The following is a 27,812-nucleotide window of genomic DNA, read 5'->3' as shown; positions in this document are numbered from 1 at the left end:
TCCCTCCCACCCTCCCACCCTCCCCTCCCACCCTCCCACCCTCCCCTCCCACCCTCCCTATCCCACCCCTCCAGGTGGTCACAAAGCACGGAGCTGATATCCCTGTCAGGGTACAGTTTTAAACTGAATGGAAGGGCCAGGCTTCATTTGGAGTCTTGACCTTTCCAGGGAGAGGGTGCAGCCTGAAGGGGGGCTGCCGTGCGTGCATGTGTGGAAACTTCTAGGAGGCCGTGTGTGTGTGTGTGCACGTGCGCATGTCAGGGGAGTTTCAGATGCTGTGTGCTCAGCATTCGACTTGGCCCAGGGCATTGCCATAGATAAGGAAGCCACTTTAAAAGGATATTCTGATTGATTGATCGGACATAGCAGGCAGTGCATCTCATTCTCAATAATGTTCTATACTGAGCTGTCAGAGACCAAAACGGTTATGTGTGCACAATATTATTTTTTTTTACATGTGAAATGTGGCAGCATCGATTAAAAGTTAAAGAAACTAGAGACTGTGGCTTTGGATGCCACAAGTGCCAGCACGTTGGCTATAGTAATACTTTCTGTTCTGTCATTTTCAAGATTTGTGAAAGTAAATACAACTTAAACATGCTACATTTTTCATGTATCTTCCTCCCTATCCATGTAGGTTCTAAGTCTTTTTTAGCAATGCTTTTATAAGTGGGTGTTTCTGTAGCTTTTCTTTAAGAAAAGCCGGTGGTTTTCATACCTTGTTCCTAAGGGTCCCACTTCATTTCTGTTTTCCTTAGTAGTACTGATTTCCATGATATTTTAGGAGAGGTTTTACCTATTTTAAATAAAATGACTATTACTTGGAAATTTATTCCCCATCCCTACAGCTCCTCACCCAGTAGTTTCGGAATCTAGAGCTAACATTTTAATTTTTAACACCAAGGTTAGGTTTGACATAGAATTCTAAGCCCGTAACATACAATAAATGACATGTGTGTCATCTAAACAAGGTTTTCTATTTTTTTTTACAGGTTTCCACCTCAACCTCCCGATATTTATCCTTACCAAAAAATACAAAGCTTCCAGAAAAGCTACAAAAGAAAAAGAATATTTCTAATGCAGGTACTGAATACAGCTGGAGCAAAAAGACTTTAAACTTATTTATTAGTGTTTATAAAATAGAACATTTTTCCTTCTCTTTTAAGGACAATGAATGAGTTCAGTCGTTTGCAAATCTATAATAATAATTTGGTGACCTTTTATTAGTGTTGCATCCTTTTGGAATGGCGTTCTGTGCACGTTATACGTAATTCAATCAGTTATTTGATTCTATTCGATGTAGCAAAAGCAGATGTCACTGTGTGTGGCTGATGAACAGGTAAATAGAAAGCTGTCAGTCTTCAAAGGTTTAAATTTAATTCTGTTACTCTTACAACATTTCTAACTTTAAATGTTCATAATAATTTTAATATATTTTCATAAAGGCAACTATATAATTGACTTCTGGCTGTAATTATTAAAGCTTTGACATGACGGCTAACATCTCTTCATTCGATGGTAATCTTTATGTAGATTGCAAGCCATATTGGTGTTCTGACCATTTTATGAAAATATAAAGGAAATAAAGCTGTGCATGAGATTGTACATCCTAGATCAAGACAAGAGTCTTCATAATAGCAGCTAATTACTGATCTGTTTACCGTGAGCCAGACACTGAACTGAGCCCCCTGGGGCCGTTCTGACGGGGCAGGTGAGCGCACAGCTGCCGCCAGGTGGTCTCAGTTTGACATCCAGCTCCACCACTTACTAATATCTTTTGAACCTCGGTTACTTCATATGTAAAGTGGGTGGTTATGAGGATTCAGTAGGTTAATGCATTTAAAAGCGCTTAGGACAGTGGCTGGCACATGGGAAGCTCTTCAGAATTAGCAAGAGTACACACTTGTGGATATGCGTGCTCATGGGACTTATGCACGCGCCCAGGACTCAGCTGGAGTCGGGGTGAGCCCTCTGGCCTCCCTGCCCGACCCCCAGAGCCCCAGGGAGGGCACAGCAGGTGCCAGACCCACAAATGTATTGGCCAGTCGCCTGTAACACCTTCTCCCTAAAAGGCCCGCCCACGCTGTCCTTCTTTTGCTCTCTGGCAGGTGGCAACAGCAGTGACTCAGACCCAGACGTCGGGACCACCGTCCTCAACCTGCAGCCCCGAGCCAGGCGCTTCTTGCCAGAACAGTTCTCAAAGAAAGCCCCCCAGGCCTATAAAATGGAATGGAAGAACGAGGCAGATGCTGATTCCAGGCAAGCGCAGCCCTGCAGCTCCCCAGCTGCCCACAGCAAAGAGGGGGGCCCCCAGGCCCCAGGCGTGCTCTGCCAGCCCCTCCTCTCCAAAGGCCACTTTAGCTCCATGCGGGGCGACCACATGAACGAAGGCATCCGACCCAAGGCGCCACCTAGGCTGGTCCGAAGGGCATCAGAACCTGGAAACCGGAAAGGTCGATTCGGGATTGAGAAGCCTTAATGGAAATGGCCAAAGCAGACCTGGGGGGACTGGCCCTGCCCAGCTGTGGCTGGTTACCCAGCAGCCTGACACAGCAAGGGAATCCACTTCCAACCCTCTATGCACCTAAATACTGTCCTTGGGCGGTAGAGCCATGCCTTTGATCCATGGGGCAAATGCTTATCCCAAGCAGCAGAAAATCAAAGAAACAAAAGCCCCATAACATGTCTCATAGGACCTGTTGCTAGCAGTTGTATTCTGTGCAAGCCTGAAGAAAAAAAAGCCACGTGTGCCTTTATTGAACTTGAAGGACAGAACTTGAAATTTTTAACACACCCTTGTTGGTGAAAGTTTTAATATATACATATATGCCTCAGATTTTATTTATGAAAAAATATGTATATCTGCAATTAGTTTTTCAGTGAACGGCACTGAAAATACTCAGAACACCTTTCCATGGCATCCAGGGCAGCTCCTAGAGGATGGGGGGCATCAGCTCAGGGTGGAGGTGTTTCCTGATCCTGAGCTGACGCCAGTTGGTTAAGGAAGAGCACGGCACGGAGCAGAGACCCCTGAGGATGGCAACAGCCAGAGCATCTAGGCAGAACCTCGTGGCCTGGCTCCCAGACTGTAGCGCCTATGAAATGATGAGAGTCAGCTGGTTTTCAATTTGTTCCTCGTTCTACCGCGTGTTTTGGGTGACATCTAGATTCCATCTCCCCGTCGTGTTTAAATGGTACAAAGAGAAGGGCTGCGTGGGTGACACCAGCTTATGCCAGACTCAGAGCCAGCTTGTGACAAAGTCTGGCCTCACGTGGTGGGTGTGGAGATGACAGGGCAGCGCCTGCACAGCTGGTTGCCGGGTTTTCTCTTGTGCAATACTGGGAGGAGGATGCAGGAGACCCCCTGTCACGCCCACCTGCAGCCACCTGCTTTAGACCTTTTCTGTAGCACATTCTAGAACTTTGAATCCAGGACAGAGGCTCCAAGCAGACAAAGATAAAAGTAGGGATAAACAATATTCCAATGTTTAACCAATTGGTGAGAATTCAGGTTTTGAATTTTATGCAGGAAGCACTTTGGAGAATGTGGGAGTTCTCTTTTTTTTGCACTAGTCTGTAATTTCTTACCTCTCCCCCCTCAAGAAAGTAGTAGCTCCAATTCTTCATCTAAAAACGAATTCTACTCATCTGAGTACTTTTTAAAAGTACAGCAGAAAGACAAGAAGTGGAACATGATCATTAAAGATTAATATTGGAATCTCTCAGACGATAGATTTTAATGGCCTGTCACTCTTCCCAGAAAAACCCCCTCTTTAAAACTTGACTAGAACAAGACTCAAAATTTCTGGGTTTAGATATGAGATGAAGCCACTCATGTAGTCCCTTGGGTTCACATTGGAGATACAGCAAAGGAGACAAGCGACCACCTACAATTGCTGGAAAAAGATGAATAAATTAAACAAAAAGATCCGGTACTTAGAAATCCTCAGCCGTAAATCTTATACCTTCCTTCTTCCTCCACCAATGTGAAGTAAATCTTCTACCTTTTTTTCTCATGTTCTAAAATCTTGGAATACTGCTAGATTGTTGGGCATGAGACAGAGGGAAGGGTAAACACACAAGGTACAAGTTCAAAAAGTGCACGATTTGTTTCCCAAACTCTCCCAGGTTGATCAGTGGAAAGCAGTGTAGACGTAATTTGAAAACTGCAAGTTTAGGACCCTGTGCCAAAATTCTTAATTTTAAATGGAAATATTTATATATAAAAAATATATATGTATTTCATCTGCTGGAAATAAATTAAAACTGACTTTTAATTTAGAATTTTCATTATAGGACTATGATTCACCAAGAGATGTGATGTATATTTTTGAGAGTTTGAAGACTAAGTTACAGTTTATGAAATCTGAAAAGGAAGCTGAGATGTAAAATTATCTTAAAAATGAATTTCCTGATTTTTCTTGGTGTCCTAGATTAATAAATATTAGAAGGAGTCTAACGTTCTGGAACGGAAGGAGAAAAACATGGAAATGTTTATGATGATACTTCTTGTTAAGCACGTAGACCAAATTCAGCTTTCACCAATTAAAAGTCAGGTAAAACACTTGGATGACATTGTGTAAATTTCTAAAAAGGAACACTTATGTCATTTTATCTTTATTATCAGTTTAAATTTTTCCTTATCTGTGGAATGATAAAATCGATGAAAAAGAAATTTGACTTTAGTATTTTCTCTGTAACTTCTTTTTATGAAATTATTAATTTCTAGACACTACAGGAGGAGAGGGTATGGAGTTGAAACCCTTTAGCTAAATGTCACAACAATCTAAATTTCTGCAGTACAGAAACCTCCCTGCCCTTGTAAATAATTCCCTTGTTTCAAACAACACTTGATCCGGCCAGAGTTCCACTGTGATTGTGGAATTTTGATGGGTCTTTCATATTTGTTGTCAAAAAAATTGATTTGAACTATTTACAAAGTCAGGGCTTATTTCTTTATATGTGATGCTAAGGCTGGTTATTGGGAGCAGTTCTGTCAGTTAGCAGACGATTAGAAGTTGGCCCCAAAGTCTGACACTTTTTAGAAACATGTGTTTGCTGTATATGCCCCCAAATATTCAGGGTGAAACTCCCTTCAGCTTTTGCTAAGTTTTGGAGTCGGGGTGTACCGTTTTACCTGGTGGCGGGGGGCGGCATGTTTCTTTATATAAGAAGCGAGAAGCAGTTACTTATTACATGTCTCAGCACATTTTGCATCTGTTGCATTGCCCAAATCATGTTTATGTTAAAACTGGCATTTCACAAACAAGTATGAGAACTAATATTTTATTAGTTCCAAGTGCATACTTTACTCTTTCAAGGGTGATTGAAGGGTTTCTTTGTGCAGTTGATGTAGCTGTGACATTATCTGTTGAGGCCTGAACACTGAATATTGATTCCCTCCGTCAGCTTGAATAAGCCAGGCTCATGAATCAGAACTGTCTGGTGATCTGGGATTTTCTGGTTCGTTTTTTTTTCTCCACTCTTAGAGCAAAATGGGTAGTTTGCTGGGGTTTTTCTGTTTTTTTTTTTTTTTATGTGAACCAATTTTTTTCAGTCTTTATTGAATTTCTTACAATATTGCTTCTGTTTTATATTTTGGTTTTTTGGTGGCAAGGCATGTGGGATCTTAGCTCCCTGACCAGGGATTGAACCCGTACCCTCTGCGTTGGAAGGCAAAGTCTTAACCACAGGACCGCCAGGGAAGTCCCAGCTTGCTGGTACTTTATATCCCACATTTTAACCAGGTCCTTTCTTCAACCTACCTGCAAGGCAAGTGAGAGCCCCAGCTGGTAACTGCTGCCTGGCAGGGACCATAGCTCTCGTCCACGATAAATGACAAGAAATGACAGCTCCCTCTGGAATTTTTCCCAATGTCATTCACTCCCCACGTGGCTGACACCCTCAGACGGTCGGTCAGCAGATGGTGGCCAAATACCCAAATGGTTAGTTAGTTGTCGAGTGTTTTCAGTGTTCTGCTGGCACGTCATTTTCCAATCCCGTTTATATTTCTAGTTTTCTACAATTCTTTTTCAAATAAAATTCTACTTGACTACCTCTAAGAACAGTCAGTAAACTGTGGGTAGTTCTCATACCGGTCTGGTCAGGGAATGGGTTTTTCTGTGTGCAGAGTTAACCTAGCTGCTGTAAATGGACGGTCACGTTTACAGCACGGTCACCCGCATGGCCTATTGATTCTTTTGGAGGGCTCGGGACCTCTCAGTCTGTCACAGAGGTTTTATGGGGACCCGTCGTCCTCGTATTGTAGGGTGGAGAGAGTCCCTCCGTGAGATGCCCAGCCGACTTTAATGCTGGACATACTGGTGGTGACTTTTCTGATTTTCACTTCTGTAACGGAATACTTTGAATTAAATATTCAAATGTTTTTCCCCTTTTTTATTTCATTGGGTCCTGCTGAGTCATAAGTACTAGTGGTAACTGAATTTCTAATTTAAACGAGGCTTTTTTTCTACTTAAATTTCTAATTTAAATGAGGCCTCCAGTTACAGTATCTGCCAAACAAATTGTATGTGTGTACGCTGACAAAGGAGTGCTTCTCCTGGTTTCTGTGAAATGTCGTACAGAAGTTTAAAATATTAAGTTACACGGAAATGTTTAATTAGTCACTATGGAGAAAATCATACATCACATGAAACTAGGAAAGCCCCAGAAATTCCAACTTTTATATTTATACATCAAAACCATTCTCATTTGTACTAAATGGGGTCATGAGAGCTGGAATTTGTGAAAGAAGAATTTTTAAGAGTATTAAAGTAGTTTCAGGGCCTTCCCTGCTGGCGCAGTGGTTGAGAATCTGCCTGCCAAGGCAGGGGACACGGGTTCGAGCCCTGGTCTGGGAAGATCCCACATGCGGTGGAGAAACTAAGCCCGTGCGCCACAACTACTGAGCCTGCGCTCTAGAGCCCATGAGCCACTACTACTGAGCCTATGTGCCGCAACTACGGATGCCCACGCACCTACAGCCCGTGCTCCACAACAAGAGAAGCCACTGCAATGAGAAGCCCGCGCACTGCAACGAAGAGTAGCCCCCGCTCGCCGCAACCAGAGAGAGCCCGTGCGCAGCAACGAACACCCAACACAGCCAAAAATAAACAAATAAATTCAATAACAAAAACAAATAATAAAATATATTTTACACATGAGCCACTCTTCGGGAACATAGTGTTGTATGTACATGGTGTTCACTCACTGTGAGACCAGCTATGTAGACCAAGGTCACAGCTGATCAATCCCTGGGACAAAACTGACCATTCTGTTTGTACTGCACGAATGACTGGACGCCGAGGCCTCAGGACCAGCATGGTGCACTGGAGGGCACACAGGAGCAGGAAAGAAGGGGCGCATCAGTGACAGGTTCTGAACTGCAAACTACTGCGTGGTGAGAAGTGGCAGTGGCGAGGTCAGCTCTGGATCTTTCTACCCCCTGCGGTCGGTGTACAACCCACCACTCCTAGTGGCTCCTCCGTCTATACACTTAAGTTTTATAATTGATAAGCCATGTAGTTCAAAAAGGCCCAACTTCAAATAGAATCCTAAGATCTGAATGGATTTGATGACTGTCAATTAATTGAAACAAACAAAACTGGTAATAACTTCTGTTTACATTCTTTTCTCCTAGTACAAATTTGGTAGGGAATCATGGGAAAAACATGTTACAATTTAAAAAGCAGGCTCTCATTCTGACTCAGCGAGTCCTTTCAGATCCAGCCACGCAATCTCTTCAGGCCTATGTCTTCTCAGAGGTCAACTGAGGGAGAGAGATGACCGAGGGATCCTTCTTGAAATAAGGGCACTGCCAGTCCTCACCATCTGCACACTTCCTTTTTGGTAAACCTCAACCCCCTATTTTACTACAGCCATGATGGGTGGCCTCAGAGGCGTAGGGTTATACTTTCAACATGTGTTGCCAGGTGGAAGAGGACTTACCACCAATGTGCTGGAAAAGAACTGCAAAACGCCGCAGGAGGAGCCTGTAAAAAACATAAGTGATATCTATAAAATCAGCTAGACCCATCACAAAAATGGATGAAATTAACAGAAAAACATTAGGGAAAAAAAGACCATTTTTAAAAAGTAAATTACCCCATAATAATTTTTCAGATGGAAGAGTAAATTAATATAATTTTTAGTAAAAGGCCTTCAGAATAAAATGGAGGGAAAGCAGGAGAGAGACTAGAGGCAAAGGTCACCCTTAGGGACCTTGAGAGAGTCCTTCTCACCCTGCATGAGGCGAGGAGTCATGACTTCTCCATGACTATAACATTAGGCTACAGGTTCCCGCAGGCAGGAGTCCATGCCTAACCAGCTCCCCGGAGAGGCTCAGTAAGTACCTGTGACGTCACAGGCGGTGTGGGGCATGGGGGTGATGCTATACCTGGAAACCTCTCTGAACATACGTAGTCTAGGAAAAGATGAACTACATTTGCTCCAGGGTTGTACTCTGAAATAGTCTGAAATTCATTTTATCCCCTTTTCAGTTCACCGTTGGATATTACTTAGCTAAAAGACTGATGTGTTTTCAGGTACTCAGTTCAGGGGGGTTGAAAATCAGTGCCCTGAAAATGTGCAGGATTGCTCACCTACTATTCCAGCAACTGTTGGACTTGCTCCAAAAGACCTGACAGGAAGGCTCAGTAAAGGGACGACCGTGCTAACACCAAACAACTCCTAAGCAACAAAACGCTCATTAACGCAAATTGGAAACTGAGGCCTGGGTGTCTTTAAAGTGGTGATCCTAATTATAAACTGATTTAAAAAACCCCACAGCATCTAAAATTTTGAGCAAACAAGAACTCAAAATTGTATTCTACAGTAAGCTATACTCATCAAATTCAAGGCATCAAGGAATCCAAATACAATGTGTAACAAGAGCTGCCACCTGTAAATGCCTGGATCGCCCTGAGAATCCATTTTAACTTTAGCTTCTTTGTCACTGATCCTTAATATTCAAGGAGCGTGTACTACATGCATTCCTCCAATTTAAAAAATGGAGGTAATGAAATGAGCCAAGAGGGAGGGGTCATGCGTATTCCTGAGCAAAGCAGCACCTGTTAAATAATGTGACATTCCTCCCGGAGTCAAGGAAGGAGACCCATGTGCCGTCTATAGCCTGACGAGGTAAGACCTGAAGGGAAAGTCTCAGTACAGCAGAAAGGAGAGAGAAGGCTGGTGTACTAGGGGGTGGCCTGCCGTTCTTCACTAAGGCACAGAAGGTGCATGGGCCCTGGGGTCAGAGGTTTTCAATTCCAGCTCCATCACTTACTAAGCATGTGCCCTTGGAAAGTTATTTCATGTTACCAGTGTCGGTGCTGCCATCTGTAAAAAATGGGGATAACAGTACCTGTGTGGTAGAAACGGGATGAACATTAAGAGACATGATGGCTGAGGGAGGTCTGACACAGCAGAAGTGGAAACGTGTTCTCTTTCCTTCAATTCTGGGGTAAGTACTGATCGTTTGGGCTAATACTCGAGTTAGTAGAAAGACATTTTTTCCTTTAAGTTTTGTTTTCCTTCCTCTGTCACTTGGTTACCTGCTACAACTGGTTCAGGAGAGGAAAAACACATCTTGCACACACAGAGAGTTTTCTTTATATTCAACCCAAATTCCTTTTCCTGGAATCCTGGTTAAATAGAAATATCTTTTTTCTTCCACAATTAATCCTTTGCTTCCTTCTCTTGGTGGCTGTACATTAACCTAACATAGAAACACGAACTTCCAAATACGCTTCTTAGGGGCCCTTTTCCATGGTTACAGCTTTAAATGGCCATATACTTAATATCCAGTGACCTTAAATAGCTGACACGTTTATAATACCAGAACCATGGCTCATTATTTCAATTTTAAGACTACTTAAAATTTCCTCTGTTTCTGAGCCAATTTCTTCTGGGCTTTACTATCAGCTTTGCCCCATCAGCCTGCTGATGATTTATAAGACTCAAAATACATCAGTTAGCTGTTGAATTTTCTGGCTTTTTCAGAAAAGGAAACTCAATTGTCCAACAAGATTCTTTTTCCCAAAAAAATTCCCAGTACCACTTGTCATTTATTTCAAACGATTATTCTAAATAAGAAGGGGAGGGGAAGCTGTAAGCAGTCAGGCTGAAATCTATAGGAGGTAAATATGAAAACGGCAACTCATAACAGACTTACTTTAACACTTAGCCTGAAAAATATTATCTTTCTCTAGCCGGCTGCTAGCTCTTTCCTCTCAGGAAGTTCTGTTTTAAAATTGACTTCTCCATGACTATAAAAGGCAGCTTCTCCCTTCTTCTGAAGCCATAGCTTCTTCAAAACCACCCTCTTTTGAGTGCACTTCAAATCTGGCAACTGGTCATGTGCTTATAACCATTTATAAGGAAATCAGGTGAGAGGGGACCACTTAAACCCTTCTCGGGGAACATCTACCTCTCTCAGTGATATCTGATGAACACATTCTAAAGTTTTAGGACCCTTTTCAGGGTAGGAACCCAAATATTTCTTGATTAGTGGATTATCTTTTTTTTAAAAAAAGAATTATCACCTGACTAAAGCTGATTAAATGGAATCTAAATCTCTCCGGGTATCTGGAGGAAAGAAAGGACCGCAATCATAGATCTTAGCATCATCTTAGGATGCTAATCAAAAAGTACCTAGAGGGTCATCTTAGTCTTCCTTCCCGAACAAATTAAAACCTGGAAACACAGATAAGAGCTAAAAACAAAACATTTTGGCAAATGCTTTCATCTTATTCCTTTCCTCTTCCAATTGGAAACCATCTTCCTAAAAGTCTTAGGGGTCTTTACATCCCTAGGTATATTAAAAATAACAACTAAATTATGTATAACATTCCTTAGATGTTAGCTAACAAAGAGCCTTTAGATTCTTCAAGGATACCCAAAGTGGCATGTATTTTAATTGTTTACAACGTTTTCCATTAAAAAATTCCCTATTCTCTTTTAACTCTGGGAAATCTTACATTTTCTCCTTAAGATATTAGAGACCTAATGCTTCTTTCTAATTATTAAAATTATTAAAACTTTCCATCAGGCTTGCTAGATTAGGCTGTGCCATGTGCACAGCATGTAGCCAACATACGAGAAGCTTGGAATATTTAAATCTGTATCGGAAGGTCATAGTGAATGATCTGCAAATTTATTTTAAAAATCTCAAACTATTTTGCCTTCTCGTCATGTTGGTCTCCAAAACTCTCTGAACCCTGGTCTGGACTTTCCAGGTAAGGGTCCTTTTCATCTGGCAGAGTCAGATTCCAGTACCATCTGAGTTAGGGTGGTCCCCATCCCCTACCAGAGCATGGATGACACAGAACTCCCTTTCCAAATTTGAAGAACCACCCATAGGGGACGGTTCTGAATTCTGGGTGACTGGATTGGAAGGCTGAAGAGGCACCACATCCTGAGACTGAACTAAGATTAAAGAAATGGGATCAGAAGGAGAGCCAGGCTCTGAACCCAAGCACTGAGCCTGGGGTGGGGTCTGCCACGGTAACTGGAGACAGAGAGCCTGGTGCAAACGCTGCCCTCCCTGGGTGTCTCATGGTTCTGTGTCTAAGGGATTTGATGAACATGCTTTCATCGTTGTCTTAACAACTACTAGCTCAACATTAAACTTTACAGACTGTTGAACACCTTGCACTGAGGATGGGGAAGGAGGCTGTCTCCCCACTCCTCTCCTAGCTAAGCACAGCTCAGCATCCTAACTCGAGTCAGGCATCAGACTGGGGAGTCGTGATCTTCACCTGCATCTGGGCAGCAAACAGTAATTCCTCTTTGCCAGGACCCAGTGCCCTTGGGGACCATCTTCAAGGCCTCAGAAGGCAGCCTCCTCCCATTGACACTTAAAACTGACCAGCTCCTTTTGTCTTCAAGATGAAGTCCCAGGCCCAGCAAAGAGGAAATCCTCCTGGGTCCTTGTCCCAAGGCTGCCCTAACCCGGATTAGCTCACAACCAGGGCAACTGAACCAGGCCTAGACTTGGGGAAAGAGGGGTGAAGAGGCAGATGTAGGGTTCCCGCATATAATGGCACAGGAATTACCAACACAAGCTCAGTTAGTAATACTGCAGGGTCTTCCCGGTTGGGAATGTGTATTACAGTGCCTGGAGCTCCATAACCCCTACCCCGTAACAGGTTTTCATAAATTCCATGAATAAATGGAGGGCCAGCTGGCTGGATGGCTTACCCTACCATACACTCAGTTTTCTAATCTTCCCATTCTACATGGGAAGTTAATAATTGTCCTTATTAAACCAGGACGCGCACACAAGTCGTAACAAAACCGAACCTGCCTTGTGCAATATATAAAGTTTGTCGAAAGGCAGATGTGTATAATTCACTGTGATTTGCATTTTTAAGCATTCCAGTCTACCAGGAACCCTAAGGAAAATGTACCTAATTCTGCCCAAGCGGGGTGACCAACAGAACTTCCCCACCTGGTCTGGTAAAAAGGACCTGTGTGTTCCTACCGCTCCCGTAGCTACTGCACGGCTGGGCTTCCCCAAGCTTGCCCCGAGCGCCCCTGCTGTCCAGGCTGCAGGTGATGCACCTGCCACAGGATCTAACACCCAGGGTCACCCTCGAGCGCGACTCGGTCACCGAGTCACACCTGAAGCTGGTGCTGGAGCGTCTTAAACGGCGGGGCTGCGGTTGGGGAGCGCGAACTGGACCCAGTGCAGGCGCGAAGGGCAGGCCTCATTTGTGGTCAGGTGCAGAGCGAAGGGGGTTACGGGGCAAGAGCGGGACTGAGAGGTAGGGAGGCATCACCAGGCAGACCGCTGCAAGGAAAAGCACCCTTGATCGGGTTCCAGGTCGCGGACGCAGCCGGCACTTCGCGCCCAGCCCCGCACGCACTCACCAGGAATCCCACCAGGTAGAGACAAAGCAGGAAGCGACGGGCTCCGACGGTACCGGGGCCGGGAGCCCCCGCCTGGGTCCCTGTCCTGGGCTTCTCCCGCGGCCACGGTGTCGCCGAGGCCAGGCCCCGGTCCGGAGCCATGCCGCCTCAGCCCCAGCGTTCCGTAGGCTCACACGCGCTGGGGGCTGAGCTCACCTGACAGGCCCGCGGCGCTGGCCCCGCCCCTAGGCGGAAGCGAGCGGCTGCGCCTGCGCAGAGCTGAACGCCGCGGGCGGGCCTTCTTGGGCTGTGCTTACTAAGCCGGCGCGGCGCGGGGAGTCTGCACAGGTTCCCGCTGGTTCGCGTCCCGCCCGGGGAGTGGACGTGTGTGCACGACGCGCTGGTTTTATGACGGTGATGATGAAGCTCTGCGTATCCTGGGGATAAAGAGCCCGCCGCCCATGCTATTGGAGGGCTGGAGGTAATTGAGATAATGAGCTTCACCTGAGGAGTGGTAGGGGTGGGCCTAGGTGGTAGCGCCGGCTTCGGTGGGAAGATGCGCAGACCTAGGGCTCTAGTTGGCTGTGACTGACCTGGAGAAAGTTCCTTTGGCCCCTCCCGGTTTCGGTTTGCCCCCTTGAAACACAGGAGGACATAGTGTGGACCAGCCTCCTGGAGTTGTGAGGATTCTACAAAAGCCGCGAGCGCTTTCTCTGGGGCCCGCGACGGGAACTCACATCTGGAACATTCGCTGTCCTTTAGGCAAGTTGGAGCCGCCTGGTTTTGAGGTTTTCCATCGCAAGAGGGCAGGGCTTCCACCAGGGGCGTAACAAAGGTGCTACTGAGAGGAGAGGAGGCCGTCATATGGACGTTTGGGCCTCCAGGTGCTACCAACCCGTTAGGAAGCAAAAGGGGTACCTCTCCTGGCTGGAGTTATGGAGCCTGGTTAGCGAGGAGAAATTGGGTGATGTACAGTGGAGTGAGGAAGGACTTTATGTGGAAAATTCCAGAAACATAGAAACAAAAGCAGAACTCTGGAAAATCAGTTCCTGAACTCGCGAAGGAAGAGTTTCATCCTTACATGGAGTAAAGACCCCTGACCAGCTTATGTTTAGGCTGAGGGCAAGTGAAGGAAGAAATAAGTAGGAAAAAAAAAAGAAAAATCAAAGAAAAAAAATCTCAGTTTTGGAATCAGTGTCTCTTGTTATTCCTATAATAGCTGTTTCCAGGAATAAGTTGATTAAGGGACACTTAGTTTCAAGCTTCATTTATAGATATGAAATTTTATATGTTAATTGTCATGCTGTTGTCAATTTGAATTAGGTCATTAACATTACTACTGTTTCTGAAATCTCTAGAAAAGTTTTCTCCTTTAGATAAAGAACCTTGGCAAAAAAAAAGAAATAGGTAGCAAAAGAAGGAAGCCATAGATATCAGCTAGGACCTTGGGCCCGGGCCCAGTACAGAAGTGAGGACTTGTAGAAGCTTTGCATATTTTCTCTCTGTTATACATGTGGTTGTTCGCGTATGCTAATCTTCTTCTGTCTTCTTCCAAGTGTAATTTTACATACAAGCAGTTGGAGCCTAACTTTACAATTTAGTCTTTAGGTAACAGAAAATGTAGTAAGACTGACTGAATTTGAGGAGTAATTGAGTAATGTATAGAGCCAGAATGGGTGCAACGACCGTTGAGACTTTTTTTCTTGTGTTAGGTGGAAAAATAGAGTTGTTTTATGAAAATTGAAATGTGAACAGAAGGGTGCATTTGGAAGCTGAGTACCGAAGAATGGACCGTGCCAGTTTTCAGTTTATTGCTCTTAGCTCCAAATACACGCCTTATTGCCCTGCTGTGTGACCCTGGAGCTGGACCTTGTAAACATATCTCCTTTGCTAGGTGGCATGATGTTAAACTCTGGCAATAGACCGTGCTGAGGGACACTGCATGGGGAAGGAGCTTCTCTTCCAGACTAGTGTGCTGTGTGTGGTAGCCAGGAGAATGTGAGACACTTAGTGTTCCTTAGCCCCCAGCAAGGTTCAGTGGCACCCATACAGGCGGCAAGTTCAGTGGGCATCCCAGCTGCTTTCCAGGGGAACCTCCCAGGTGCCCTAGCAAGTAACTTCTGGCCATTTCCATAGGCACCCCTCTGGTGGCTTCCCAGTGAGTTTCATCAGTTTCCCAGCTGAATGCAGTAGGCAAGCACAAGATATAAAAGACATTAAAAGACATTCTGTATTTGACAGAAAGATATAAAATTGTCCCTATTCATAAACCACATGGTCATCTATGTAGAAAACACTAAGGAATCTACGAAAAAATGTACTAGAACTAGATCCCAATGGAGTTAAACAAGGTAACAGAAAAGTAGCTGAAACACTCAGAAATATCTGGAGATTAACAGCACAGTTCTAAATAACGCATAGTCAAAGATACACTCTCAAGATAAATTTAAAAAAATATTTTCAACCAAATGAAAGTGAAAATACAACTTATCAAACTTGGCAGATGCAACAAATGTGGCCCTTGGAAATTTATAGCGTTGAATGCATATGTTAGAAAAAAGATCTAAAATCAATAATCCAGGATTCCACTGTAGGAAACTAGAAGGAGAGCAATTTTACTTTCTTTGTTTAGAACCAACTTTCTGATCTATATCACATTCCTTCTTCCTGAAGAACTTCTTTTAACATTTCTTATCTTATGTGCTGGCAATGAATTCCCCCTGTTTTTATTGTATGACTAGGCTTGTTTTTTCCTTTACTTTTAAAGGGTATAGAATTCTAGAGTGAGATGTGGGTTTTTTCTTCATTCAGTCCTTAAAAGATTTCACTCTATTGTTTTCATCCTTGTATATTATCTGATGATACGTCTGCTGTGTTCTTCTGTAGGTAATTTGCTTTTTCCCTCTGGCTGCCTCTAAGATTTTATCTTTTTCTTTGATATTCAGCAGTTTGAATATGATAGGCCTACTTGTGTGCTTTTTCTATTTTGGTATTAATCCTGCTTTATACTGTCTGAGTTTCTTTGATCTGTTATTTGCTGTGTTTCTCATTTAGGAACATTTTCAGCCATATTTCTTCAGATATTTCTCTGCCCCATTTTCTGCCTTGTACTTCCGGGACTCCAGTGATGCAGTAGCATGACCTAATGCTATTACCCATTAGACCTTGAATGATGTGTTCTGTTTAGTTTTTTCTTTCCATATTTCAGCTGGGATAATTTCTATTGATCTGTCTTCAAGTTCACTGATTCTTCCCTTGTCTATGTTTAGTCTGCTGATGAAATTGTCAAAGACAATCACCATCTCTGTTATTGTGTTTTGATATCTAGAATTTGCATTTGATTTTTTCTTGCAGTTTACATCTCTGCTGAAGATGCCTATCTGGTCTTAAATATTGTCTACCTTTCCCAACATAATCTTTAACATATTTATCATAATTATTTTAATTTCATTGTGTGATAATTTCAACATCTGTGTCATATCTGGGTTTGGTTATGACGATTGCTTTGTCTCTTCAGACTGTGTTTTTTCTTTCTTTTTTTTGAAACAACATTACTGAGATATAATTCACATACTACACAATCAACCTATTTAACATGTGTAATTCAGTAACTTTTAAAATATTTACAGAATTGTGCGACCATCATAAAAATCAATTTTCAAATATCTTAATCGCTCCAAAAAGAAAACCTGCACATCTTAAGCATAACCCTCCAAACCCCCAGCCCTCCAAAGCTTAGGTAACCACTAATGTACTTTCTGACTCTATATTTGCTTATTCTGGATATTTCAGAATGCATGGAATTATATAATATGTGTTCCTTTGTGACTTTTTTTTCTCTTAGTATAATGATTTCCTAGTTCATCCATATGGTAGTATGGATGCTAAATAACATTCATTGTATGGTTATACCACATATTATTTATTCCTTCATTAGTTGATGGACGTTTGGGTTGTTGGTTCCAATTTTTGGATATTATGAATAATGCTGCTGTGAACATTTGTGTACAAGTTTTTGTGGAGATATGTGTTTTCATTTCTCTCACAGTGGAGCTTCTAGGTCATTTGGTAACTTTACGTTTAAACGTGGAGGAACTGTCAAACTGTTTTCTACCGGCAATATATGAGTGTTCTAATTTCTCTACATCCTCATCAACACTTGTTATCTAATGATTGTGGATTTACATTTCCCTGATGGGCGATAATATTGAGCATCTTTTCATGTGCTTATGGGTCATTTGCATATCTTCTTTGAAGAAATATCTGTTTAGACACTTTGCCCATTTCTAAACTGGTTGTTTGTCTTTTTATTATCGAGTTGTAAGAGTTCTTTATATATTCTAGATATGAGTCCTTTATCAGATATATATACTTTGCAAATATTTCTCCCAGTCTGAGGGTTATTTTTTCACCTACTTGATAGTGTCCATTAATGAACAAAAGTTTATTTTGATAATGTCCAGTTTATCTAATTTTTGTATTGCTTGTGCTTTTGCTGCGACATATAAGAAATCATTGCCTAATTAATGGTCATGAATATTTATACCCGTGTTTTCTACTAAGAGTTATATGGTTTTAGCTCTTACATTTAGGCCTGTAGTCTATTGTGAATTACTATTTTTTGTAAATTTTGCGAGATAAGGAGGGAGTGGGCCATGGCTAAAATGTCAAGGACTCTTGCTGTTCTTGTCAAAATTTAAGTAGATTTTTTTGAATAAATGTTTCTTCATTTGCTCTTTGCTTTTAGGACAATTTTCTTAGACTTTAAATGGTCAGATGTTTTAAATAGATTTCACGAGTTATACTAGTTTCACTGGGGAATGGATCCGTGGAACTGCCCTGACTGTCATTCTGGAAGTAGAACTCAGACTGGTTTTTCTTGCTTTTCACGTTCCTGTAATATTTTGTTGAAAGCTTGGCATGTTGTATAGGACAGTAATAGTGAAATTATACTAGTACGTATATATACACACACTTTTCCTCCTGCCAGTCCTTCAGTGTGAGGGTGTGTGTTAATCTGGTCGAGAGTGGTCTGAGACTGTAGTTTGTTGTTGCTGTGGTTGCCCTCCAGACACCATACTCTTGACCTTTCTCTAGTGCAGTGTTTCTCAACTACGGTGATTTTGCCTCCTGGGGACATTTGGCGCTGCCTGGGACATCTTTGAATTTGGGGTGTGCTACTGGCGTCTAGTGAATAGAGACTAGAGATACTGATGAATAGCCTACAACTCATAGGGCAGCACCCCACCCTCCACAACAGAATTATCCAGTACCTAATGCCTGCAGTGCCAAATTTCTGTTACAGTTCTAGGTATATTCCAGTGTTTTTTGTACTTGACCCATGTTGGCATGTTGGTGGCCGGCAGGGGAGGGGAGCATTCTCCGATAACTGTGTCTCAGCCAGGCTCTGTCTTAGACGGGCCCTGCGAACCTGAGTCTTGGGGGTGCAGCCTTCACAAATGCTCCCATCCCTCTTTCAGCTGTAGTGCTGGGCCTGGCATCACATATTCCAGCTCCTCTCTTAGGGACAGAGGTTTTTTTTTGGTTGTTTTCTTTTTAGTAGACTTTATTATTTAGAACAGTTTTAGGTTCACAGAAAACTGGAGCATAAAATACGGAGAGTTCCCATATATCCTCTGTATCCACACACACAAACCCAGCCTCCCTGATCGCCAGCGTCCTGCACCACAGTGGTACTTTTCTTATAGTCAGTGAACCTACACTGACTGGTAGTTATATCCCCCAGAGTCCATCGTTTACTTAAGGGTTCACTCGCGGTGTTACATGTTTTATGGGTTTGGACAAATGTATCAGGATCTGTATCCACCATTATGGATTCATACAGAGTAGTTTCTGTACAATTCTGCATGCTCTGTGCATAGTCCTGCTTCTCTCTCAGGGGGAGAAAGTTCCTCCTTCCTCCCTTCTTTCCTTCCTTTCTTTCTCTCTCTATCCCTTTCTTTCTTGTTTTATTAACCTCTTGTCTCACTCAGCTACAGAGGGTTTCCACCAGTGCCCTAATGTGACAATTTTGTTGCTCTTCCCCATGCAGATTAAGGCTTTTGTTCCATAGGGGAGGGAGGTCAGTGGTTTGGCAGTGCTTGCTTTTCTGCTCTCCCAGCCAATACCGAGATGGGAAAGGATCTCAAGGATTGTTGAGAAAAAGTAAGCTCATCAAATCCTCCTTTATTGGGACCTGCAGGGTCTTCATGCTGACCACACTTGGCCTGTATTGATTCATTAGACCTTTTTTTTTTAAAATAGATCTTTATTGGAGAACAACTGCTTCACAATACCGTGTTAGTTTCTGTTGTACAACAAAGTGAATCAGCTATATGCATACACATATCCCCTCCCTCTTGAGCCTCCCTCCCACCCTCCCTATCCCACCCCTCTAGGTGGTCACAAAGCACCGAGCCGATCTCCCCGTGCTATGCAGCTGCTTCCCACCAGCCAACTATTGTACATTCGGTAGTGTATATATGTCGATGCTACTGTCACTTTGCCCCAGCTTCACCTTCCCACCCCATGTCCTCAAGTCCATTCTCTGTGTCTGCCTCTTTATTCCTGCCCTGCGACTAGGTTCATCAGTACCATTTTTTTTTTTTTAGATTCCATTTATATGCGTTAGCGTACGGTATTTGTTTTTCTCTTTCTGACTTACTTCACTCTGTATGACAGACTCTAGGTCCATCCACCTCACTACAAATAACTCAATTTTGTTTCTTTTTATGGCTGAGTAATATTCCAAAATGGGACTTAATTACTCTTAAAAGCCTTTGCACAGCAAAGGAAACCATAAACAAGACAAAAAGACAACCCTCAGAATGGGAGAAAATATTTGCAAATGAAACAACAGACAAAGGATTAATCTCCAAAATATACAAACAGCTCATGGAGCTCAATATCAAAAAAACAAGCAATCCAGTTAAAAAATGGGCGGAAGACCTAAATAGACATTTCACCAAGGAAGACAGACAGATGGCCAAAAGGCACATGAGAAGATGCTCAACATCACTAATTATTAGAGAAATGCAAATCATTAGAACTTTTTAGCTGAATATTCTTAGGAACTTACATGCTTGCCATTCTGCATTTCCCCAAAGCTTGGGTCCCTTTTCTTCCCACAGAAGAAAGACAAGTTTTCCTCAGAAACACAAGTTGGTTGACTGTTTACCTGAGACCTTGATTCTCCCATGGGTTCAAGAAAAGTCATGCATTTGAAGTTAGTCTTACCTTTTACTTGCGGAGAAGGTGGCAGAATGCTCTTCCCAGTTCTCTATAAACTCCAAGATGGAAATGGAAGCCTTATTGCTTTTTCCACATTGTAGTATTTCTTTGACAACTGATGCTGAACTGAGATCTGCCTAGAGCATCTAACTCTTGACTTTATCTCCGTGTTCTGGGGTGACACGTTAAGGCCTCACCCTTACAACCTCATTTAACCGGAATTACCTCCTCATGGGTCCTGATTCATATGTAGTCACAGTGGTGGCCAGGGATTCAACAGATGAATTTGGGGAAGAGTAACAAATCAGTCCGCAATAACGAACTCTGCCATAGAGAGATTCAGAGTTGCCTTGATTTTCTCGATGATGAAATGGGGGAAACCACAGCACTTATCACAGTGGGTTATTGTGGAGGGTAAATGGCTTAATAAGCCCAAAGCTCTTAGACTAATGCTCAGGACAAAGTGAGTGCTGGGTGTTATTATTTTGTCGCTGTTGTCTTTTTTATTACTTAGCTTTTGTGCTATTTGAGTATGCTGATAAGTCCTCCCTTCACCCCTTACCACACGTGTAATTAAATTAAATAGAACTTAAGGGACTTGGCTGAGCGGGACATGAAGGGAAGTCTGTAGCACCTGCAGCCATCAGACCCTCTGCCTGCATTCTGGCTGTAATTTCACACCAATGCAACACCAGCTACTTTCCCCCCACGAGACCCTCAGGGGGCACTAAGGTCACACGGGTGTGTCTCTCCCTGCCTCCCACACTCTCTCATGAATTGGATTGTCTTTCCTTTGGGGTCGACCTGTGCTGGCTCACAGACCTGGGGCTCATTTGAGCTTTTCACAAATCCCTTCTTGGAAAAGTCTTAGGAATGGAAATGTAAAAGTCCATCTTCATCTTTACAAATAAAGAAAGACCCAGTGGCAAAGGTATTTAAGGGGAAGGCAACATCCCCAGAGCCAAGGATAAATAAAAGTGTCTTTCTCTAGATTAAGACTCAAGTCATGTGTGCAAGATTCATGCAAAGCACTTTGACAGCCAGGAGACCAGAGAGGGGAACGTTTTCATTCACAGGCTTCTGGTATATGGAATATACATGTACCCTCAGAAAGAAATACAACGAGACAAAGGGATGAGTAAATTAAATCAAAATTATAATCGTTAAATGTGTATTTGTTTATATAATACATTCCTATGGTTACATAATTTTCATTTCTATTTTCATGTATCAGAAAATTTCCCCTTTGTCCTCAGTTTTGTTTCTGAAATGTTTTTTTTTGTGTGTTGATTGCAATTGAAGGCAGGTTTTTAAAAAAATATGTTCCAAGTTTTTTGTGCCTTTCAAGAGTTAATGCACTTAAGTGCACTAAGAGTTCTTTATGGGAATTGAACTTGGAGCTAGGCGTCGGACACTTTTACAAAGTGAAAGATATTTTTGTAATAGAACTCCCTTTGTTTGAGTTACTTGTGTAAGTAGCTCTTAATTTGGTGGAGTGTAAATTGCCCACATTAATGAAGTGAATGGGCCTGTGGATCCTGATACAGTTGTGTTCAGCATAAGTATTTATCAGGGCCTTGGTGCTTTGATGGCATCATCTTAGTTAAGGCTGTTCAGCATCATATCCTGTGAAAATAGGAAATCCTTGCACTACAGTATTTGTGTGATATAAAAATCCCAATAGCAAATCCTTGCTCTACAATATTTGCATTATATAAAAATCCCAGTGGACCATAGTGTACCATGGAATGCAATTTTTTACTGTGGCCAGCAGATGGCAATGTTCAACCCAATTTAATTCAACTCAGTAAGATTGCTGCTTGGTCAGCTAAGTTTTTACTGAGCACGTACATAAAGCATTGTGCTACGTGTTAGGGATGTAGCAGTAAACAAAAACAGAACCTCTTATCACCCCCATAGAGTTTGTTTGTTGTTCCTGTACTCTGTGTAAGATGAGAAGCCTTGTGAAAATAATCTCTTAAAATTCCAGATTGTGGTCCTATTGTCATATTGTTGGATGGGGGAGGTAGCAGGGAGGATGACACACAAGAACCGAGAACCGTAACACAGAACAGATTTACAAAGGTCATTAGAGTCACAGAGACATATAGTAATGGTTCATGGGCAGGAAAAATCTGTTTCAATCGTGATCACAGGGAAAACAATTAATTTTAGGGTCATCATTTAGTCTATTGCCTTGTGTCTAGGACTGTGGGGCCACTATCCCTTATATGTAACCTTGAGGGCCTTATATGTAACCTTATACGTAACCTTGAGGGCCAGGTGTATTTAGGACTCAGAATTTTGAGGATTTTGAAAAAGTAGCAACATGCATATACCGTACATTACTTAACACCCCCCGTGGAACCTGGCGAGCCCTGTAGTCAAACACGTTCATGCTTGTGAAGTCAAGTATGTAAGAATTCACACGATAGCTTATGTGCACCCTCATGCCAATCAGGTTTGCTTTGCCAAAGCTTTTGGTGTTCAGAAATTTTGGATGTTGGAATGGCAGATAAGTATTGTGGTTCTGCAATATATTATTCCAAGACAAAAAAGAATCTACCCGAAAATCTCCAAAAACCACTCCAGTTTTCTGGAAGTTTGATTTGTATATTTGTTTACACGTTTGTTCAGCACTTTTGGATGGTGAGCCATTCTTGCATTTGTTTTAAACTAAAGTGAACCAGAATTAATTGTTTTGGAGAATGTTTAGATAGTTTCATTAATTATTTTGAGATAATTAAGACTATTACAATATCAGGATTAGAAATTATGACCTTAGAAAAAAATATTTTGCTCCTTGTCACTCACAAATTAAGCATGGCTTGGGATTTCTGCCAAGTTTTAGTGTATTTATTGATTAAAAAACACAGTTAACTAAATAAAAAGACATTTAATCAAAATAGGCAAAGCCTTCCATTGTCTATGGTCATCTAGCCTTTGGTTGTCAAGTTTTATTTAATCTGTTAAAAAAAAATTTACCACACCGCCTTGGAATGCTATTGATCTTTGTATCCTCAAGATTTTAAAAGGTTGACTATAAATTTTTTAGATTGAAAAATTAAAAACATTTTTGCCATAATTTCTCTCAATGACAAGAGACTCTAAAGGGGATGCTATTTCCAGGAAGTCGGGAGGATTGCCAAGTGAAATTATGACAGTAGAAATAATCAGAATGATGGGAAAAAAGGCAGGGATGAACAGAGAATTCAAGGATCTTTCAGAATGGAAAAACGCAACTGGTACATGGTGACTTCTCATATCTGATTTCACAAAGTGTCTATGTTTGTTTGCTTCACTGTTTAGTCTTTATGTTGTTCTCAAAAGTATTTGAAGCTGCTTACATAAACACATACAAAATAATAGGTTAAAAATATGTGTGTGAGAGAGAGAAAGTCAGGGGCACACAGAAAGGAAACTAAGGAAGTCAGGGTAGGGGAGGGAAGCAGGAAGCTGGGACATCACCTTTTGCACATTTGCCCCCGAGCTTTCCAGGTACCAAAATGAAGAAAAGTACTCTCAGTGCCATGAGAATTAAGCTCGTTGAGGATAGAGAGCACATTTTATTCACTGTCACGGTTCTAGGACACAGCACCCTGTCTTAGAACAGGCAAGTGATATGCATTTGTCAAATGAATCAAGTATAGTGTCTCTAAGATGAAAAATAACAGTAGTGCTCTGTGGAAACACAACATTTTTTTAGCATCCAGAAATTTCCTCCAGGTCTTCATAATGGGACACTGTAGATGTTGGGACCAGTGTCCCTAGTAACATCTTGAAGGATAATGGGGCAGATTGTCCATGGCACATTTATTCATTCATTATTAATTTATTCATTGAACAAAATTTCTTGACCCAGTTTTTTTCAAGACACAGGAATTGACAACTGTCTAGAAGGGCAGGAGTGTAGTTAAATATATGGGAAAGTGGTATAGGGTGTAGAATACAGTCTCCTTGGAGAGTGCGGATGGCAACTCAACACTTAGAAGAACATACTGCACACCGCAGCATATGGTGAATGTTTGTGGAATGGATTAATGAAGAGTTCATCAGCCAGGAGGGAGAGGAGGGACTTCTCGTCTGAGGGGAGCAGAATGGGCAGAGATTTGGGGAACTGCTGGTGACCTAGGAGGGAGGATGGTGTGTATGGGTGAGAGGAGGGCTGGGAGCCCTTGGTGAGAAGTTAGCCTGTGGGAATAAACCTGAGTCAGATCTGGGATGCTAGCATAGGGAGTTTTATTTTCTTTTCTTTTTAAAAATATATATTTTTTCATCAAGAATGATCCCCAGCTAAAGGCAGGATAGAAGAGAAGCCTAATGTGTGTGGTGCACCAGCTCCTCTGATGCACGTCCTCTTACTCGATACCCCCAGTCATCTTCCGAAGCGTTGTTCCCATTTTCCGTATTAAAAAAACTCAGAGAAACCTGTCCTAAATACCTCCCTGTTCATTCATTAAGACAACACTCAGTGAATGCTAACCACGTGCCAGCCCCACCTCCCGCCTAGGCAACCCTGGGCAGGGGCGTATGTCACTGCGCTTCGGTCTCCTGGCTTGTACACTGGGAGTCGTGAGAAGGAACAGGTTAATAGACATAATGTCTCAGAAGTGTGCCATCCTTAGGGATGGTGGGAGGGAGGGAGACGCAAGAGGGAGGGGATATAGGGATATATGTATATATATAGCTGATTTACTTTGTTATAAAGCAGACACTAACACACCATTGTAAAGCAATTATACTCCAATTAAAAAAAAAATACCCTCAGAGACTCAGAGTTGAACCGTTTGCCCAATATCAGTCATCTGTGAAAGGAAAGTCCGCCTCTTCTTAATTCAATGAAATACTCGTTCTGAAATACCAGTAACAAGGGAGAACGTGGGAATGAGAGCTGGTCCCTGCAGTTCCTGTTCTTGTCCCAGGTTCACCGGATCCTGGAGGGTCATTTCCTGGTCCTCAGTCAGCCACGTTGCCTTCTCATGGAGCCTCAGGGATCCAGAGGACAGACTGAAAGTTATAAACAAATTATTGTGAATTGCCTTTGGCAGTGGGACCCCATGCAGAGCTCTCTTTGCTTACCTCTGGCCTTCTCATGCGACCAGGAACATCTTTAACTCCTACCAAGAAGACCTTTAGATGCTGAAATTCCCACCCAAGACATGGATTATTTCATATTCTACCTACTGAAGACTTACTTGTACTCAAGGCATCTAATATGCTTGGGATGGTGTCTGCTACACAGCAGATGCTCATGAGTATTAGTTATTATCATTCACCTCCATTTACATTTCTGACCATCAAGGTCTCCCACAGGACTGAACCTTAGACACCATGCTTATGCTTGTGCTCTTGCAGATTCACCGTGACAATCATATCAGCGTAAAACAGATTCAGTATTCACTAAAGGAGTGGGCACGTACAGTAGCCATGGAGTTGTTCTATTATAGGATTACTGTGAGTTGAGGTTGGTGCTGAGATATGTCTGTCTCCCCTCATCACCTGGTCTAGAAAAGAGGCTGAAAGGGAAAAGATCCAACGTCTGAATTTGTAAAGAGATCATGAGGACACAGCAGCTGTTTAACAATCACCCTGGAGTATAGACAGTTTTTTAAGCTGCCGAGAGAACTTGGGGAAGAGATACTGAATGATTGCTGGGAGCATTTTAGGAATCATGGTAAATTAGGAGTTTCCGATGGTAGACAAATGGTCCAGTTTTCTGAAGAAGAAAGATACTTTTTGACCCCTGGATAGTTCTATTTTATTTCTAAATAAGAGTCTACTATGGATTCTTTTTTTTTTTTTTACATCTTTATTGGAGTATAATTGCTTTACAGTGGTGTGTTAGTTTCTGCTTTATAACAAAGTGAATCAGTTATACATATACATGTGTTCCCATATCTCTTCCCTCTTGCGTCTCCCTCCCTCCCACCCTCCCTATCCCACCCCTCTAGGTGGTCACAAAGCACCGGGCTGATCTCCCTGTGCTATGTGGCTGCTTGCCACTAGCTAGCTATTTTATGTTTGGTAGTGTATGTATGTCCATGCCACTCTCTCACTTTGTCCCAGCTTACCCTTCCCCCTCCCCATATGCTCAAGTCCATTCTCTAGTAGGTCTGTGTCTTTATTCCCATCCTACCCCTAGGTTCTTCATGACTTTTTTTTTTCTTAGATTCCATATATATGTGTTAGCATACGGTATTTGTCTTTCTCTTTCTGACTTACTTCACTCTGTATGACAGACTCTAGGTCCATCCACCTCACTACAAATAACTCAATTTTGTTTCTTTTTATGGCTGAGTAATATTCCATTGTATATATGTGTCACATCTTCTTTATCCATTCATCCGATGATGGACACTTAGGTTGCTTCCATCTCCTGGCTATTGTAAATAGAGCTGCAATGAACATTTTGGTACGTGACTCTTTTTGAATTCTGGTTTTCTCAGGGTATATGCCCAGTAGTGGGATTGCTGGGTCATATGGTAGCTCTATTTGTAGTTTTTTAAGTAACCTCCATACTGTTCTCCATAGTGGCTGTACCAATTCACATTCCCACCAGCAGTGCAAGAGTGTTCCCTTTTCTCCACACCCTCTCCAGCATTTATTGTTTCTAGATTTTTTGATGATGGCCATTCTGACCAGTGTGAGATGATATCTCATTGTAGTTTTTTTGTTTTTTTTTGTTTTTGTTTTTTTTTGCGGAACGCGGGCCTCTCACTGTTGTGGCCTCTCCCGTTGTGGAACACAGGCTTCGGACGCACAGGCTCAGCGGCTGTGGCTCACAGGCCCAGCCGCTCCGCGGCATGTGGGATCTTCCCAGACCAGGGCATGAACCTGTGTCCCCTGCATTGGCAGGCGGACTCTCAACCACTGCGCCACCAGGGAAGCCCCTCATTGTAGTTTTGATTTGCATTTCTCTAATGATTAATGATGTTGAGCATTCTTTCATGTGTTTGTTGGCAATCTGTATATCTTCTTTGGAGAAATGTCTATTTAGGTCTTCTGCCCATTTTTGGATTGGGTTATTTGTTTTTTTGTTATCGAGCTGCATGAGCTGCTTGTAAATTTTGGAGATTAATCCTTTGTCAGTTGCTTCATTTACAAATATTTTCTCCCATTCTGAGGGTTGTCTTTTGGTCTTGTTTATGGTTTCTTTTGCTGTGCAAAAGCTTTGAAGTTTCATTAGGTCCCATTTGTTTATTTTTGTTTTTATTTCCATTTCTCTAGGAGGTGGGTCAAAAAGGATCTTGCTGTGATTTATGTCATAGAGTGTTCTGCCTATGTTTTCCTCTAAGAGTTTGATAGTTTCTAGCTTTACATTTAGGTCTTTAATCCATTTTGAGCTTATTTTTGTGTATGGTGTTAGGGAGTGTTCTAATCTCATACTTTTACATGTACCTGTCCAGTTTTCCCAGCACCACTTATTGAAGAGGCTGTCCTTTCTCCACTGTACATTCCTGCCTCCTTTATCAAAGATAAGGTGACCATATGTGGGTGGGTTTATCTCTGGGCTTTCTATCCTGTTCCATTGATCTATCTTTCTGTTTTTGTGCCAGTACCATACTGTCTTAGTTACTGTAGCTTTGTAGTATAGTCTGAAGTCAGGGATCCTGATTCCTCCACCTCCGTTTTTCGTTCTCAAGATTGCTTTGGCTATTCGGAGTCTTTTGTGTTTCCATACAAATTGTGAAATTTTTTGTTCTAGTTCTGTGAAAAATGCCAGTGGTAGTTTG

The 27,812-nt window shown here is 42.3% G+C and overlaps 2 protein-coding genes and 1 non-coding gene across 11 annotated transcripts in view; 2 read left to right on the top strand and 1 right to left on the bottom strand.

Annotated features, from left to right (window-relative positions):
* Nucleotides 1-4,687, top strand: part of SLC9A2 (solute carrier family 9 member A2) — an 87,295-nt gene extending 82,608 nt beyond the window's left edge. Inside the window, exons 11-12 of the mRNA XM_030838694.2 lie at nt 993-1,083; nt 2,109-4,687. Of these exons, the coding sequence (XP_030694554.1) occupies nt 993-1,083; nt 2,109-2,479 (462 nt within the window). The 3' untranslated portion in view covers nt 2,480-4,687. The remainder of the gene's footprint in view (nt 1-992; nt 1,084-2,108) is intronic.
* Nucleotides 72-13,082, bottom strand: LOC115843085 (uncharacterized). 2 transcript variants are annotated; one of them, XR_009566164.1, is made up of 4 exons: nt 12,871-13,082; nt 7,948-7,991; nt 7,211-7,328; nt 72-2,438 (listed from the first exon to the last, which is right to left on the bottom strand). It is a non-coding gene; the product is annotated as an uncharacterized protein (transcript). The 2 variants fall into 2 exon arrangements; XR_009566165.1 differs by lacking the exon at nt 7,211-7,328.
* Nucleotides 13,083-13,147: 65 nt separating this feature from the next.
* TMEM182 (transmembrane protein 182) overlaps nt 13,148-27,812 on the top strand; it is a 395,595-nt gene continuing 380,930 nt past the window's right edge. For all 8 annotated transcript variants that reach the window (XR_009566205.1, XR_009566203.1, XR_009566204.1 and 5 more), the window contains exon 1: nt 13,148-13,330. The gene's annotated coding sequence lies outside the window, so the exon portion shown is untranslated. The remainder of the gene's footprint in view (nt 13,331-27,812) is intronic.

Source organism: Globicephala melas, chromosome 12, assembly GCF_963455315.2.
Source record: "Globicephala melas chromosome 12, mGloMel1.2, whole genome shotgun sequence".
NCBI classification, from domain to species: Eukaryota; Metazoa; Chordata; class Mammalia; order Artiodactyla; family Delphinidae; genus Globicephala; species Globicephala melas.
Note: the sequence above shows the minus strand (reverse complement) of the source record. Positions and strands in the feature narration are given on the sequence as shown.